This window comes from Pongo abelii, chromosome 5, assembly GCF_028885655.2.
Source record: "Pongo abelii isolate AG06213 chromosome 5, NHGRI_mPonAbe1-v2.0_pri, whole genome shotgun sequence".
Taxonomy (NCBI): domain Eukaryota; kingdom Metazoa; phylum Chordata; class Mammalia; order Primates; family Hominidae; genus Pongo; species Pongo abelii.
This window is the reverse complement of record NC_071990.2, coordinates 27,908,376-27,927,292: the sequence shown is the minus strand read 5'-3', so window position 1 is coordinate 27,927,292 and position 18,917 is coordinate 27,908,376. Positions and strand designations below refer to the sequence as shown.

Here is an 18,917-nt window from a genome sequence, read left to right as displayed (position 1 = left end):
TTTTCACTGATACAAACAATGCTGCTATGAGCATTCTTGTACATGTCTCCTGGGGCATATGACCAAGTATCACTTTAGGGAATATTTAACTTTGGAATGTAATTTCTGGTCAGCATTACTAGATAATGCCAAACTGTTATCCAGCATGATTGTGCCAATAAATACTTCCAGCAGCAAGAGTGAATTGTGAAGGAAATAGTTAACAGCAGGTCCAATCTCCTCCCTCCTCTGGACACCCTAAGCGGTACTGGCCTTTACAAGACCTTCTAAATATTATGATGGGATTTAATTAGTAGGGAGATAACAGAGAAAGTTCTAATCTAAGACTATTTTTAGCAGGAGATAATTTATCTCTCTAGGCTATTATAAAGAAACCTGGAATTTATGAATATCTGGAAAGCAGCTGGCTGTGGAATGAAAGTTAATCACAGAAGCTCTCTATGCTTGTACAACTAATAAAAACTAAGATGCTTCGAACCTAAGTGTCTTTCTTTGAGCTAGCTTATGTTGCTAGTTAGTAATCATCTATTGCTCTAAATAAAATGTGTTTCAGTCTAGAAAAAGGGAGTTTTTAAATTGAAGTTGCACTTGACATTTAAGGCCAAACCTTTCCAAAGTCAGACATTGTTATTTATGTCTGCTTTTTGCCTGTTTAGTGGAACAAAGATAAATGGTTTTGAAAATAGATTGGCTGGGTGCGGTGGCTCACACCTGTAATCCCAGCACTTTGGGAGGCCAAGGCGGGTGGATCACGAGGTCAGGAGCTCAAGACTAGCCTGGACAAGATGGTGAAACCCTGTCTCTACTAAAAATACACACACACACACACAAAGCCAGGCATGGTGATGGGCACCTGTAATCCCAGCTACTCGGGAGGCTGAGGAAGAGGATTGCTTGAAATCGGGAAGCAGAGGTTGCAGTGAGCCAAGATCGCGCCACTGCTCTCCAGCCTGGGCGGCAGAGCGAGACTCTGTCTCAAAAAAAAGAAAAAGAAAAAAAAATTAATAGATCCTCAAACTTGACTTCAACAGACAAAATACCCATGAACTTCATTCTACTTTTTCTTTAAGAATTATTTAAAACTGTCCTGATAAACTCAGAATCACTTGAAACTGAAACTTAAATGCAAAGGCTATCCTAGTTCAATTCAAACAAATCATGTACATTTCATTTTAAAATCAATAATTTGGATATAACCTGAAAAATGTTATAGAGGATTTGTGATTTTTTCTTTGTGGCCACATTAGAAGTTTAGTAGTAAATGTGGTGGTTTCCTCAATTATAGTGATCTTAAAGATTTGAATATGCCTAAATATTACTCTGTGATTCCTTATAAATTGGTTATGAATGAAATTAAGTGAAAAATGCATTTCTATATTTATACTGAATACTAGGTAACTGAATTAATTCTTATTTTAAATATATATATTTTTTTGCAATCGTGAGGAAAAAATCTTGTTATTTAAAAAATATATTATCTTGCCTTTTTTTTTTTTTTTTGTAAAATACCTAAGCCATTCAAAGACAACAGCTAAGATCACTGGGGAGGTCTAGGGAGTTATCTGTCCGCTGTCAAACACATGAAATCATATAAAAGACAGATTAGATATTCTCTGGCATTCTCCTCTATTTTCATTTTCCCTGAGGATTGTCATCTCTGGACAACTCAGTGACATCAGCTAATTAACAGCATAGGACATACGTTCCCTAGAGACTTCAGCCTTGTTTCTCTCTGTGTCAACACAGCCACTGGGCAGCTTCATGCCACCCCTCTCCCTGTTGCTCGTAAGGATCTCTTTGTCACATAACCACGTACTTGTGTTCAGGAAATAATAATGAGAGCTCAAAATTGCCTTCCTTCATCTCCCTACCTCCTGTGGGCAGAATGCAGATCTCTAATACCATGTGAAGAAGATGTGTGAAGTCATCATGAGAAAGCATCCTCTTGCTCAAGACATACTTCTGAGTAAATCAATGCTGACATCATCAATCTATTGTACTCATGGCACACAACCTTCCTCCTTATTGTAGGTATCCATGTTCCAATCTTCAGCACTGTATTAAAGAGAGCAACTTGGAAATGAGCTTAGGATCCACAGGTCCTGGGAAATAGCTTAGGACCCATAGATAAAGTTGGTGAAGGTGAGTGAAATGGAACCTCATCTATGGGTTGCTTTAAGAATTGGTGAGTTAGCTTATTTTCAGATTCAGTGGTTGTTGAAAGGGAAAGCTAAATCAGTTAGCATATATGTTGATTGACAAAAGTAACAGAGTACAGAAATTCACCAAATATAAGACCTAAATTTGATTGTTCATTTTAGAAGCCTATTGGCTTCATTCCTAGATATTTCATTTTGTTGCAGTACATTCATTATACCTCAGTATGCACATATGGAAAATAACTTAAATTCTATCATATTTAGCTATAATAAAATATGCCTTTCAGTAATAGAATAATAGTATGTGTATATGTAAAAGTATTAGACTGTATGCTTACATTCTCTTTGTCTCTCTTACATAATTATGTAACATTATAATTACTTAATATTCATTTTCTATGTTCTCCTTAAACTTGTCATTTCCAATACAGTAATAAATTCATTTGCCCTTCATTTATACATACTCCATTGCCATCAGAGGCCAGTCCTAACATATCTGAGATCAGCTCAGACCTATGAGGCAGAGGCATTGTTAAAGCAATAGTGATTTAGTCAGTACTGAGGCTAAAATTGTGCTAGCACTTTTTCAGGATTTATTCAGGAACTGGACAAGGCAGTTTGTGTGTCGAAGATATCAGTGAATATTATATAACTTAAAATATCTTAAATATAGACATTATCTTGAGATCTTTTGCCTTTAAAATGCATAATTTGCATACTGAATATTAGTTAACATGAAATATTTATCTTCCGTTAACATGTGTAGAGTTGAGTTATTGTGCATTGTAAACTACTGTCTCACTATCTGACATGTCAGTCCTAAGCATTTAACCTCTCTAATTTGATGCCTATTCTTTAATTATTATTGTAAAATTTATATTCTTGTGATATGTCATTTCCCATTATATTCTTTTTTATGGTAATTTTTACATACAATGCCATGTTTGTTTGTTTTGTATAATTTAATTATTTTTATTTTACCTATTTTAAAATTTTTTTCTACATATATATTATCTTCACTTTGTGGCATTTTCAATTTTTTTATTTTTTTGTATCTCACGTAATCATATATGTGTAATTTTTTTTTATCACAGGACTTCCCTATCATGTCATAAGGTGATGGTTACTAAAAACACCATTCTTTGTTTCTGTACCTAGGATGAATATGTCTGTAATTTCCAGTTGTATTATTCATATGATTTGTCTAATCTGAGTCTATTATTCTTACTGCATTAAGTCAATTGGCCCTTATCTAAACTTAGATGATGATTTCTAGTCAAATTCCACAATTCCTTCAGTGTAGTAGAAATAAAATAAAACGAGGCTGGGCTTGGTGGCTTACACCTGTAATTCCAGCGCTTTGGGAGGCTGAGGACTTTGAGCCTAGGAGTTCGAGACCAGCTCGGGCAACATGGTGAAACCCTGTCTCTACAAAAAAATGCAAAAATTAGCCAGGTGTGGTGGTACGCACCTGTGGTCCCAACTACTAGGCAGGCTGAGGTGGAGGGATCGATTGAGCCTAGGAGGTCAAGGCTGCAGTGAGCTATGATCGCACCACTGCACTCAGCCTGGGCAACAGAATGAGAACCCGTATCAAAAAAAAAAAAAAAAAAAAAAAGTCTCATTTAACCTTAGCTAAAAAATATATTTCTTTTCTTGGAGGATTATTGCCTTTTGTTGTGGTGCAAACTGCTTTTGGAGGGCTGGATGCCAAGTAGGAAAGCAGGGAGGAAACATTTTGACTTAAATCAGCAGAATACACTTGGGAATCAATGAAAGACTCCTTCTTGCAGCTACATCTTTCCCATATCCAGTGCTAATAAGGAAAACAATTTTCCTATTTGTAAGGAGGAAACTTTTTAAAAGTTGGAAGATCAAATATGACATTAGTATCCTATTACCCACTAGTATAGTCTCTGGAGTGGCATTAGAAACAATTGTAACATGCAGAAAGAATCACATTTTTTGTTCTGTTCTAGTGGGTGTCTTCTTTGCCTGGTATAATTTTACAAGTGTAAAAATCATACCAATTTTTACACTTGTCAGATCAGTAGCATTCAGCATTCTTTTATTAATGTATATTATCCTGCAAAACAGCAAATGGTTTGTATGACATCATCTCACCAGGTTGTGATCTTTTATCATATGCCTTCCTGGTGCTTACTGATATTATAACATTAAAATGTATTATTATTTTTTATTTTATTTTATTTTGTTTTGAGATGGAGTCTCACTCTGTTGCCCAGGCTGGAGTGCAGTGGCCTGATCTCAGCTCACTGCAAGCTCTGCCTCCCGAGTTCATGCCATTCTCCTGCCTCAGCCTCCCGAGTAGCTGGGACTACAGGCACCCGCCACCACACCCAGCTAATTTTTTGTATTTTTAGTAGAGACGGGGTTTCACTGTGTTAGCCAGGATGGTCTTGATCTCCTGACCTCGTGATCCACCCAACTCGGCCTCCCAAAGTGCTGGGATTACAGGCGTGAGCCACTGCGCCTGGCCATTATTTTATTATAGTGATGATTATCTTGATGTTTTTCCTTGGATTAGTTAGCATTTTATTTTTGCCCTTCTTCACTTTGATGAACACCTTTTATTAGATACATTTTGAAAATTTGCCAGCAGTTGATTTTAGATGAGTAGATTATATTTGTGTATGTGTGCATTGTTTTTATTCACTCTCCTCACCAGGTGTAATCAGGGCAATGTAACCTTTCATTGGACATCTATATAGTTTCTATTGTTTTTATAATGAATTCTTTTATTAGAATTTTGTGCATAGTTTTTTGTGGCTATGACTGATCACAACCTAATAAGAAATTAAAGGGATTGTGAAATATGGTGAAATGTTACTCCTCTATGTTATGTGTGATCGCTTCCTCTGAATTTTAATATATACTTTTGATTGAAGATAAAGTAGTGTGGTGATTAAAAGCATGGACTTTGATATCAAAGGGATCTGGATTTGTTTTAAAACATTTAGGGGTCTAGTAATGTTGGATGAGCTACTTCAGTGCTTCAATCCATTTCCTTATATGTAAAAAGAGATGGTAATAATAAAAATTAGTTGAAATTATGCATGTAAATGATTTAGAACATACAAAATACTCAGCAATACCAGATAATATTATTAATTGTAAGTAGCATATCAGTTTAGCCTTCAATTTTTGGATACTTTTTACATTTTTCAAACTTCAAATGTGAAAGTTTAAAAAAATTAAATATTGTTGGATTTTTCCAAATAAGTACTTGTACACATTGTTGTTTTGGGATTGAGAGTGCAGTGAGATCAGTTTAACTAATGCTTCCTGTATATGATGTATGAAATTTCTATTACGTGTACTTGTACATTTTAAGACACCTGATTTTCTGTTGTTGTTGTTTTCTTTGCATATAAATTGTGGAATCAGGAAGACATTTATGTCAGTGATAAAGAACTATTTCCCAGTGGCCTCCCTACCACCAACTCTTCTTCCATTTGACATTTTCTTTTCTCTTATTCAGATTTATTAACATTTATTTTATGCCTATTTTGTATCAATTTCTTTCACACACTAATGGCTCTACATACAAACCTGTTTCATATAAAGAAAGTCTTAGAAGAGTTAAGGATTTATTGTATTTCTAACCATTTGATGTAATGAAACTGAATTCCTCATCTTTAATGCTGCTTAGATCGGTGTGGGACATGCTCATACACTACTAAGGAGCTGTATGGAAATGATAATCAACTGACCTTGAAGCTGGCAATGTGTTTGGTATAGTATAACAAATTCTTCAAGATAGCTCACAGAAGGGTGCAAATATAAAATTAACCTAATGTAGGCAGATGTTTTTAGATTCTTATAAACCCAATCTACTATTCTTAATACATTTTCTTTTAGTTTTATATGTCTTTGACCTGCCATTGTTTTGACAATTCACCTGTCCTAAACTCTATGTATTTATGTATTTAATTGATAACTTTTTAAGATGCTCATCCTGATTAGAATGTTGATAGTGAATGATTCTACCTCCTTCAGGAATTCCTGTCATTCTGGTTGTTGGTAATATGTGAAAGTGAAATCCATAGAGGTAAAAGGAAAGTGCTGCCCACTGGATATTAGAGTAGTAATTTCAGGTGACTGTGCATAGGCAATACATTTTTGGAATTCTTGTAAAATTGGTATGATAATTTTGGCATGTTGGGGGCAAGAGATAAGCAGTGTAATTGAATAGCAAATTCAATGAATTTCAGACTCTGATTGAGCATTTCATTATTTTGCTATAATACAGAAAAATCAGGATAGTGTTCATGAATATATTAGGCAGAGAGGAAATTCTACCAAAATGTGTATATGTAGCTCTACTGGTGATATTTTGAATTCAATTTGATCCTTTGTATAAGCACATTCTAGGTCCTATGTCTATATGCTAATTCATTCTAGAGAATATTTTTATTATATTCTATAGCTTGGGAAGTATATGTAATTTCAGTTGTGTAGAATTATATATAACTATAGATAATATAATTATATATAACTATAGTTATTATGTATATATAATTAGTTATGTATAACTAATATTAATGTATGTTATCTATAATATATATTATATTAATATATATTAGTTATATATGACTAATATATGTTACATCTAATATAATATCTAATATATTAGATATAATAATATATCTAATATATTAGATATATATTAGTTATATATTATATTAGTTATATATGACTAATATATATTAGATATAACATATATTAGTCATATGTAACTCATATATAGTTATATATATAACATATATAATTATATATATAACTATATATATATATAAAATAACCTCTCTCCTCTGTCTCTGCCTTTCATTCTTTCTGATCTCTCTCCATTTTTCCCTCATCTCCATTTTCTCTAAAATGCACATATATTCTTGTAATACTTTAAATAGTATTAAATTCAATCTGAAACAGACATTTTATGCCTATGACTGGTACACACACAAGGTCCCTTATTTAATTTTCCTGTGTTAAATAGCAATTATTACTTTTTGTAATAATGTAAACAAAATTGGTATATGTTGGTCTCAATGAGTACCTCATTTATTAAAGTAGTTGCATATAAAATCCCATGGCCATGTCTTGTACAAATGATGGAGTTCACCTTTTCTTTTGTTTTACAAGATACCTTTTAAAATTTGCTAAATGCTTGGTTTTGACAGAAAACATGTGCTAACAAAGAATGGATCAGAAAAATGGAAGTTCTTTCACTGGATTTATCCTACTGGGTTTCTCTGAGAGGCCTCAGCTGGAGCTAGTCCTCTTTGTGGTTCTTTTGATCTTCTATATCTTCACTTTGCTGGGGAACACAACCATCATTGTATTGTCTCACTTGGACCCACATCTTCACACCCCTATGTATTTTTTCCTCTCCAACCTAAGCTTTCTGGATCTGTGTTACACTACCAGCATTGTTCCACAGCTCCTGGTTAATCTCAGGGGAGCAGACAAATCAGTCTCCTATGGTGGTTGTGTAGTTTAGCTGTACATCTCTCTAGGCTTGGGATCTACAGAATGCGTTCTCTTAGGAGTGATGGCATTTGACCGCTATGCAGCTGTTTGCAGGCGCCTCCACTACACAGTAATCATGCACCCTCGACTGTATGTGCTGATGGCTTCTACTTCATGGCTCATTGGTTTTGACAACTCCCTATTGCAGACAGTGCTCATTTTCCTTTTACCACTTTGTGGAAGAAATAAATTAGAACACTTTCTTTGTGAGGTTCCTCCATTGCTCAAGCTTGCCTGTGTTGACACTACTATGAATGAATCTGAACTCTTCTTTGTCAGTGTCATCATTCTTCTTGTACCTTTTGCATTAATCATATTCTCCTGTAGTCGGATTGTCAGGGCAGTCTTCAGGATAAAGTCAGCAACAGGGCAGAGAAAAGTGTTTGGGACATGTGGCTCCCACCTCACAGTGGTTTCCCTGTTCTACGGCACAGCTATCTATGCTTACCTCCAGCCCAGCAACAACTACTCTCAGGATCAGGGCAAGTTCATCTCTCTCTTCTACACCATCATTACACCCATGATCAACCCCCTTATATATACACTGAGGAACAAGGATGTGAAAAGAGCACTTAAGAAGGTGCTCTGGAAGGACTATGACTCCAGATGACTTGGAGAGAAAGACATTGCAGTGGAGGAACTTTGAATGCCAGAGCCCTTAAGATGTATGCGTTCTCCATGTGTCATCCAAAATTTCCCCTGCAACTCTCAAGGAAATTTCTTTACCTAAATCTCTAAGGAAAATAAGTAATTAAAATCTAAGTTCATGAATTTATTTCACCCTCCAGAGATATTGATTTCATATTCCAGTGGCGTGATTATAGCTCACTGCAGCCTCAAACTCCAGGGCTGAAAAAGGATCCTCCCATCTCAGCCTCCAGAGTAGCTGGGACTACAGGTGACCATCACCACGCCTGGCTTAAATTTTATTGTTTATAATATACAGACTGCAGTCTGTATATTGTAGGTTTATTTATATAATAATCAGCCTAAATAGATCATATGCATCCTGCTAAAAACATTACTAGCTCAGTAAGCAGTATATAGCAACTCGTATAAGACCCTCATTTATCTCCTATTCAGCAAATTTCAGCAGCTACTATTTGCCAGAGTTCTGATTTGGCCAGCATCATCGAGAAGGGAAGACCACGTTACAGATCGGTGTTAATCATTTCCTTTGCAGGTGACTTCCAATCTGATGCTTTTGTGTTGCATAGCTGAGAAATTTCTTCCTCCTTTTTAGTATCATAGCATATTTTAAAACCTGATCTGAAAGACTCTGGGAAATGTATGGAAATGTCTTGGAAATGTGATTTACTAGAAAGGTGGGATATGCATAAATGTAGAAAAGAGAAGACGAATGACTTGAATCAGAGGGATCAGGGGATGGAGTTCTTGAGATTACCAGAGAGAGTGGACACAATTTGCTTTTTTTTTTTGTAAAAAGTTTATTGATTTACATTGTTTAGAGGATTTACTTTAACCATTCTGAACTGAATACAATCTGCTAAGTCTTCAAAAACCTGCAAGTTTTTTTTTCTTTTGTATTAGGGAAACATTTCTGGGAATAGTTTTAACCTCTGTGAGTGTGAAGCTATTCAGCTATTGTACTTTTGTCTCAAAGAAGCATACCGGACATTTCTAATGATTGGGTTATTTGGGATATTCTCAATCAATGGGATGTTACTATCAAGTGTCAAAGCCATTATCAGGAGTCCACTCCTGATTCTGGGTTAGCAGGCCACAAATAGTACTTACCAACTATTTTTAAAGTCCAATTTCAGGCATTTGGAAACTGTCAAACGGTCCTGCAAGATACTGTTTGGAAAGTTACTTTATTAATATATCTAAAGACATGAAAACTTTGTTTGTTTTAACGTATTTAAGGGAGTGTCTTGGCCATTGTTAGCGTGACGTAAATCTCTGTCTGGATTCGTCCCCCATCTTGAAAGAAGCATCCTTATGATGTCCAAAGAATATTTGTCTTCATATTCCTCCACAGAATGTTACATTTTGGTTTGTATTTGGCCCTACATAATATCTATAAGTAAGTTATCTCTTTGACACATACACATTTATACATGTGGGTGCATATACACAGAGAACATGAAATTCACGGGTAATCTCACAGGTCAATCTCTTAACTCTTTGCTGAAAATGAATAGTAGAAGAAAATATGTTTCCTTTAGCTCAATACTACTTCAAAGTTACATGCTTTAAAAAATAATCTAATTCCAGTGTTTTCTGAAATAAATACGAAGTATACACACATGAATGTCATACCATAGTTTATTTCTGCATGTTACATTGGGAAAAACACAGCTTACTCAGAAGTGGTGAAAATTGCTGTTGATGGAATCTTGCACCATGGAAGCTAATGAAACAAATTACACTGTTTTTGTTGTCATAATAGACTCACATAGGTCAAAAAGTTTAGAAGTACCATTCTTTCAGGCTCTGGATTGAAATTGGATCATGAAGAGGGGTTGTGTTTGTAGAAAGGGTAATGCTAAAACACTCGCATTTAGTAGCTGTGTAAATGGTTGTATTAAGACATTTTTGCCTTAAACAGTAGCAAAAATCTGGCCTTAAAAAGGAAGAATAAGGGAAATGAAAGAGATGAATTATATCTAATTTTTAAAAAAATTTCACTTGTTTTTAAGTGACATCATATGCTATTTATAGACCAGTAAACCATAGCAGTGAGAGAATAACTGACTCTGCACAGTTACACTGTCATGTGCTGAGGCAGTGCCTCCATCCCAAGGCCCTCTAGCAACCAAGTGCAATACCTTAGCCATGGGACTTTCAAAATCAGATGCTGGCTTTTATTAATGGATCAGATTCTTCATCTTCACTACTGGTTTTTCTATAAAATCTCCTCTTGTGTTCAAATTAAGCTTGTATTAGGAAGCCCAGAACTTTTTTTAAATTGTTTTTTGGTTTCCAACAGAATTTTTTATTCTTTTCCAAATTTCACCTTTTTTTTTTTTTTTTTTTTTTTTTTGAGACAGGCTCTCGCTCTGTTGCCCAGGCTGGAGTGCACTGGCGTGATCTCTGCCCACTGAAACCTCCACCTCCCAGGTTCAAGCAATTTTCCTGCCTCAGCCTCCTGAGTAGCTAGGACTACAGGCATGTGCCATCACGCCTGGCTAATTTTTGTATTTTTAGTAGAGACAGGGTTTCACCATATTGGCCAGGCTGGTCTCAAACTCCTGACCTCAGGTGATCTGCCCGCCTCGGCCTCTCAAAGTGCTGGGATTACAGGCGTGAGTCACCACGATCGGATTTTTTTTTTTTTTTTTTTTTTTTTTTGAGACAGGGTCTTGTTCTGTTGCCCAGGCTGGAGTGCAGTAGCATGATCTTGGCTCACTGCAACCTCTGCCTCCCAGGTTCAAGTGATTCTTCTGCCTCAGCCTCCCGAGTTGCTGGGACTACAGGTGCACACCACCGTGCTTTCACCCTTTTTTAATGCTGCAGGTCATAAGAAAGCAATTTTCTGTGTTTCACTATCCCATCACAAATTTACTTACTTCCAAATTGGAGGAAAAATTGAAATCCTGCTCATTTGTTATTGCAGATAAAAAGTATGAAACCTCACCAGTTTTAATGGGTCAGTTATCTTGTCTGTTGACAACGCCCTCAAGCCTTGTATGTGTAATCATGAGAAGGATGTTCCAAGAGCACATCTAGAAGTCCATTATGCAACCATATTTGGAGAGATTGTGGTGATAGAAATTGTATTTGTCATTTCTGTAACATCCATTCAATTCTTCTATATAGATACCAGTTCTCTTATGAAATTCATCCTCTCATCACTTTTTCTATCCTGTCCTCTGTTTTTCTTGAATGTCTTAATTGTAGCCATGTTAAAGTTCTAGGCTGCTAACTTCACTGTCTAAATCATCTGTCACTTCTCATCTATTGTTATTTCCCTACCTCAATTATCAGTCTTATGATTTTCCCTCTTTTCATGTGTTGTAATTTTTAATCACATGCAAGACATGGTGTATAAAAGAACCACAGAGGCTCCAGATGGTGTTATCTTGCACCAGGGAGAGTCCTTCCATTCCTTGGTTAGGAACAAGTAGGGTCAGGCTGAGTTGTAGACAGATTCAGTCTACCTCGTGCTCCTTCTTCTTCTCCCTCCTGGGATTTTGACAGTCTGAGAAGTCTTATTTCCTCTACCCTGAACAACTCTGAGAGGTTAAGTTCTGCCCTGCAACAGTATTCAGCTTTGCTATTTCATGTCTTGCTCTACACAGCTTCAAAGTTTGGCAAATGTCATAATGAGGAAAGCTGTGTGATGGAGACAGGACTCCTTTCCCTGGTAAGTCTTTGTTCCCTAAAAACAAAGAAACTACAAGCAGTTTTACCCTATCTTTTTGAAGCTTCTGTCTAGCTCCCTACTTTCTATACAGTGCACTGCAAATGGAAATGTCCACTGGAAACATCCAGCCACATATCTGAGGTCTATTAAGTCTTCAATTTCTCATTCCAGCCTTATGTGAAAATAATGCTGTTTTTGTTTATTTGTTTGTTTTTCTCCTGGCAAAGGCCCTCTGTCTGGGCCAAGCCCAATCCTTACTCACACTCACACCTGGTAAATTCTCCCTATAGGGAAAAACGCTTTTGCTCATCAGCTCAGTTCAGAATGTTCCTCTCCTGTCTGCAATTCTCATCCATATCACCCTTGTCACTCCTGCAACTCTATGATGTATTTAAAAATATGGTTGCTAAAACTTTATTTGACTTTTTCGAGTACTTGCAGTGGGAATATGGCCTGCTATAATCAAGCACATCTTCCCTAGAAGTGGAAGTCATAAAAGATCACCTTGAATGGGATAAGAAATTGAGCTAGTAAAATGGAAGCAATGTTTGTTTTCTGAAAAGGGAAAAGCAAACATCTAGGAGGACATAGAGTCTGATATCTTCGTGTCTTAAAAATGATATGATTATCAATGAAGCTAGCTGTCATGGTTTAAAAGTCCAAGGAACTGTCATTAAAATAATCATATCTTAGGTGCTGCACTCATAAAATAATAAGAAATCACTCAAAATTATTGAATACAAGTGGAGAAAAGATCATTAGGGAACTTAATGATTCACTAATCAATTTTCACTTATGTAAAGAAAATTTTGCTACTTCATCGTTTCACTTGCAGAGTAATACATTAACAAACCTTCAAACTTGCCATTGTCAAAATAAATAATCAAGAAGATTAACTAAACTATACATTGAATTTACCAAATAATAATTTGATTCTGTTTTCTACTTTGTTTTACAAATCTCTTTCAATACCTGCTATTTTATGTATATGCCACCCAATATTTAAATATCTTGAAATCTCTGGCTAGTGAAAATATTTTTAGGTTTTTACTAAGTTGTGGATTTTTTAGAGTTCAAACATTCATATACACACAGACATACACACAAGCACACTCTAAACCTCCTTTTCTGTCATACTATAATTCATGGCAGTTGAAATACTTAGTAGTAAAATTTTCATTTGAAAATTATCACTGTATATTTGCTTCAAGAACTGGTCACTAGGATCTACATGGAATTTACAGGAGACCAGAAACTCCTTGCAGAAATTATCTTTGATAGAGATCTTCAATGAAAGTTAAGTAGGGTTCATTCTAGTCTGGCTAAATATTACTAATATCAAAAACATCTTAGTATCTAGTAGTTCAGTTCAATGGAAGGAATTAACTTAGATCAATTGCAATGTAAACTCACTCTTTGTGTGAAAGGAAAAAAAAATGCTTAATGTGATTTAGTACCATAGTATTCGGTTGATTACTGACTCATATAAAAATTTTAAATGTAGATGATATTGAAGTATAACATATGTAAAGATACTGCAGATACCTTATGTGTTCCTCTCCTGTCTGCAATTCTCATCCATTTATGTGTAAATATATGTGTAAAGTTTGATGACTTCACAAATTGCATATCATATATAACCCGCATTCAGATAAAGAATCAGAATGTGATTAGAATCCCAGAACCCCATCTCCGATTTATCCTTGCAATCACTACTCCCCAGGGGAACCACTAATCTGACTTCCGTAACAACAGATTTGTTTTGCCTGGTTTTGCCTTTTACATGAGTGGAATCATATGTTATATATGGTATCTGGCTTAACTCAACATTGTGTTTGTGAGAATTATCCACATTGTTGTATGTACTTACAGTTTTTTGTCATTATTGTATAGCATTCCAATACATCATATACCACAATTTAATTTTAGCTTATCTTACTTAACTTATGCTCTCCCCATAAGGTTAACTTCATGAGGACAGGGGTCTCTGTTTCACTCACTGATATCTATATATCTGTATATATCTCAAGTACCTCAACAGTGCCTGGTACACAGTAGATGCTTTAGGAAGATTTGTTGAATTCAGTTAAAACTAGTTTGTAGCTTCTCAGAAGTCTTCTAGTGCACAAATGTTTGGAACTGCAAACCCTGCATTAACTTTCTCAGGCACCTATGGTCCTCCCCACTAGTCTTCTTAGTGCCCCTTTGACTTCCTTGTTCCTCAGAGTGTAAATTAGGGGATTCAGTAAAGGAGTCACCAAAGTATAGAAGAGTGCAATGCTTTTGTTCACATCCTGCGAATAACTGGAGAGAGGCTGGAGGTACATGGAAATGAGCGTCCCAAAGAAAATGATCACTACCAGGAGGTGAGAACCACATGTTCCAAAAGCCTTCCGCCTCCCTTGAGCTGACTTTATCTTCAGGACTGCATGAGTAATGTGACCATAGGACACTAAGATGAGTGAGAGAGGCACCACCAAGAAGAAGACACTGACATCAAAGAGTTCAGCCTCATTGATGGAGGTGTTGGTGCAGGACAGTTTCAGCATCACTGGAACTTCACAGAAGAAATGATCCACTTGGTTTTTATCAAGAGGGGGAGAGTCATGGTCAGTGCTGTCTGTACCACAGAATTGCCAAACCCTGTGAGCCAAGTGGTTACAACCAGCTGCAAGCAAAGTTGGGGATGCATGATCACCATGTAGTGGAGTGGGAGGCAGACGGCTGCATAGCGGTCATAGGCCATGACAGACAATAGGACACACTCCACTCCTCCGAGTCCCAAGGCAATGAACAGGTGGGTCACGCAGCCACCATAGGTGATGGTCTTGTCCTTCCCTTTAAAGTTGACCAGCATCTGAGGGACAGTACAAGTGGTCAAACAAAGATCCATAAAAGAGAGATTGGAGAGGAAGAAATACATAGGGGTATGGAGGAGAGGATCTGCAATGGATAAAAGTATAATGGTGCCATTGCCCAGAAAGCTCAGAAAGTAGATGATCAAGATGACCACAAAAAGAGCTGTTTCCAGCTGAGGCCTGTTGGAGAAGCCCAGGAGGATGAATCCAGAGAAGGTGCTATCTGATGATGGCATTTTTTTAAATACACATCCTTATTACTCTTTACAAAACAGATCTAAAACACCATTACAGATTGCACACTTATCCATTCACTTCTTTAGTATAGGGATGTCCAGTTAATCTAGAGTTCAGATTTCTCTTCTAGTCTAAAACTTACTCTAAGTAAATAGCAAACTCATGCATAGACATCAATTCTATAGGGAGTACCATCAGCTTTTTTAGGTCTAAGGAATCAAGACTGAAACACACCATCTCAGCTGGCTTAGGAAGCAATTTGAATGAGTGTTGGACTCAGAATACAACATCTTTCACAGAAGAATGACAAAGATTACAGACATTCAACTATCTTCTAGAAGAAGTAAGATGGTTTTAGAAGAACAACTATAGTTCTATGAAACTAGAAGATGGGCATGTTGATAAGAAGGTTAATATCAAAAATATGAAACCACATGAAATTTGGTTCTCCAAATATGGTACATTCAGTGATTAACAACTGGTGGGTTTGGCTATGAAACTACAGAACAGAGTTAGAGGATAAAGTAGATAAATACAGATCCACATATTTAAAGCATGCTTTAAAATATACCACCCTCAGAGAGAATCATCCTTGAAAATGGTTAATCGTCAAAGGCAAGGAAAGTGAAAATTGCTACTCACCCAGATTCACAAGGTAGTACCATTTCTTTTTAAATTTACTGCTATTATAACTTAGGCCATCCCCAGGATTTTCCCAGGAAGATTGTCCACTCTTTTTTTAAATGTATTTCAGTGCATATGAGCGAGTATAAATTAGGGTGGTCAGTTGAATCTATAAGTAAACAGAAATTGGAATCAATGAATTCTAAGGAATCTGCCCATGACTAAAGGGGCTAATATTATGTCTGGGATATTTTTATAAACCACCAAAGTCAAGGTGCATGCTTTAGGGACTGAGATGCTTCAGGATGTGTTTATTTTTAGTGGCCCCAAGAGTGTCCTGCTCCATGTAACTCATTAGCCTCAGTTCAGGTAGCCAGAGTTTGGCTGCCTCTGGGGAGCAGCCAAAGAGGAAGGCTCTGGAGAGGTGACATCAGATAGTCTATCTTTCCCTGCCAAAGTGCCAAGGAGTCGGCCAGGTGTGGTGGCTCATGCCTGTAATCCCAGCGCTTTGGGAGGCCAAGGTGGGCAGATCACCTAAGGCCAGGAGTTCAAGAGCAGCCTGGCCAACATGGTGAAACCCCGTCTCTACTAAAAATACAAAAATTAGCCAGGCATGGTGGCACATGCCTGTAATCCCAGCTACTTGGGATGCTGAGGTAGGAGAATCGCTTGAACCCGGGAGGCAGAGGTTGCAGTGCGCCGAGATGGTGCCACTGCACTCCAGCCTAGGCGACAGAGGGATACTCCTTCTCAACAAACAAACAAACAAATAAATAAAAAGTGCCTAGGAGCGAATCTGTTGTCTCTACCTAACTTCCACCTTCCACTTCTCACATCTAGTAGTAGTGATTGCATTGTTTTTGCCAATCTCTAAATTCTTCATCCTTATTTTCAGAAATATTTATTCTTACTTAAAAAGAGAAAAAAGAGGTAATTAAGCACAAATTCCTGTGCCTTTTCTCTTTCATATTACCTATATGCTTGTGCTATTATTGCTTCACTCAAAAAATAAATTTTCCAATGGTGCTATCAACTCTATTCCTTTCCCATTTTTTGAGACTTTGTCATCCAGTTGTATCTGATCTGATTTTCACCTTCTGGTATCCATTATTTCTTTATTGATAGCCTAAAAATATGCCCAAGTCTATCTTATCAGAAAAATAAAAATAGAAAGTAAACCTCCCTACCTCTTATATCCTTCTAGCTCTCCTCTTCCATTAACTTACAATCTTTGAGATAGGACATAAAACATCCATGTTTTTTCTCCTCTCATCAACACTTCCCAATGCTGTCATTTGCCTTCTTCTCCTCCCACTCTAGTCAAGCTGCTTTCAGTGGAATCTCCAGGATCCTTCCCATCACACAAAGTAGACAAGCTAACCCCATAATCTCACTTGATGTAATTTGGGCTTGATGATCTCCTCTTTTAACAAATTATGTTATCCATGGATTTCTTTCTTGTTCTTTTTCTATTATTCCTTTGATCCCTGATTCTGAGTTTTCTTTCTCACTGGAGAGAAACCTCATTGTTTAGGTTTCACATGTTCTATCTTTCGCTCTTTTTTCATCTCTCTCCACACTGTCCCTGGGATACTTTGCCATTTGCTTGGCTCTAACATCTATCTATATGATAAATCTTCAATCCATATGTAGAATTTAGTCTTCCTTCTAGAGTTCCATACTAAATCAAATGGAATATTGGCTATCTACACATAGCTTATTTGTGAAGTCTAAATTTCCAATGGTTTTACAATTCAGCTTGTGATTTTCTGAAACCAGTTCCTGTCTTTGTATGTCAAATATCCAGAATCTCAATACCAAATCCTTAGTAACCGCAGTGAGAGCCCCTGAAATATTATTGATTCTTCCCTATGTTTTGCTCCCAATATTCAACCTAAGCTTTGTTGATTCTCCCTTTGACATGGTTTTAGAATACATTCACTCTTCAGCACATATTTTCCATTTGTTATCAATATATTAGTTAATATCTTTTTACCTTTGTGTGAACCAACCATTAAATTCATCTCCTAAGAGAACTTCCAACTGAACAGACTCAGTTTTCAGCGTGTTATTATTTATTTTTCCTAAAACTGATAATCACATCACTTCCTTGCTTAAAACGGCCTCAATTACTATTCTCTACAAGATTAAAGAAAAAGCACACCTTTAATATATAAAGTTGGATTTATTCAATGGACTCTGTAGTTGTAGAAACAAACTCACAACTTAAATCTACCATCCCAGTTTGGGGCCAGCATTCTATTATACATCCTATTACTCTGTTACATTGTTTCATCTGAAAGGTATTATCCTGCCTTAATTTCCAATTCAAACCCTCCATTCCTAGTTCAAGAGTTTGCTCAAGGGTCATATTCTTTACAAAGACTATTAAACTCACATTTTCTCTCTTTTTTGAGATCCGATAACACTAACTAATTATTATTATTATTACTAATCAATGCCTAAGGTAATTAATCTTTTGCTGCCTCGAGTGTGAGCTCCTCCAGGACATGACCTATTTTTTTCTTCTTCTTTTATCCCTAGTGCTTAATTCCATGTCCCATGCATTCTAGGTCTTAAAGCTTTTATGCTTAATAAATATTAAATTAATGAGCTGGGATTCTGGAAATCTAAATATGGAGTAAAAATCAACTCTAATTGTGTAGGATTGAAACAAAACTACATAAATTAGTTTATCTTATTCTCTGTGTATATGTTGAAGGTTATATGTACATTTTCAAAAGTAGATACTGATTTAAAAGGTGAGATCATAAATATAGATGTGAAAAATCATCTTTATATGTAAAAACAATAATTTTCTTTTAGGTTTAAGCTTCTTTGGCAGTTCATTATGGTCTTCAGAATAAAGTGCCAACTTGTAAGCATGGTGGTGTCTTGATGTGGCGTCTCCTATTTCTCTGCTTTCACGGTTTGTCTTTTCCCTATGGTGCTCCTTTCACTTTGAATGTCCTTACACAGGGAATTCTTTTTTTTGACTTTTATAGTTCAGTTAAAGCATTGCCTCCTCCATGAAGTTGGGTTGACAATGCCTATTTTATGCCTCCAGAAGAAGTCAAACTGCTTTTATTACTAAACAAGAAAGAATAAAAATAATCATGTAGGTACCCAACTCAAGATATCATTAAAAAGGAATCTAGT

General features: G+C 36.3%; 1 protein-coding gene across 1 annotated transcript; it reads left to right on the top strand.

The window, feature by feature from the left end:
* Positions 1 to 7,343: 7,343 nt before the first annotated feature.
* Positions 7,344 to 8,354, top strand: LOC100437268 (putative olfactory receptor 2B8). Its single transcript, XM_024248400.2, has one exon. It carries the CDS (start codon positions 7,732 to 7,734, stop codon positions 8,317 to 8,319), a length of 588 nt encoding a protein of 195 aa, XP_024104168.2. The 5' UTR covers positions 7,344 to 7,731; the 3' UTR covers positions 8,320 to 8,354.
* The last annotated feature ends 10,563 nt before the right edge of the window (positions 8,355 to 18,917 follow it).

What these genes read in the sequence shown, in the direction of transcription:
- LOC100437268 (XM_024248400.2), top strand. Translation starts at nt 7,732, where the DNA reads ATGGCATTTGACCGCTATGCAGCTGTTTGCAGGCGCCTCCACTACACA.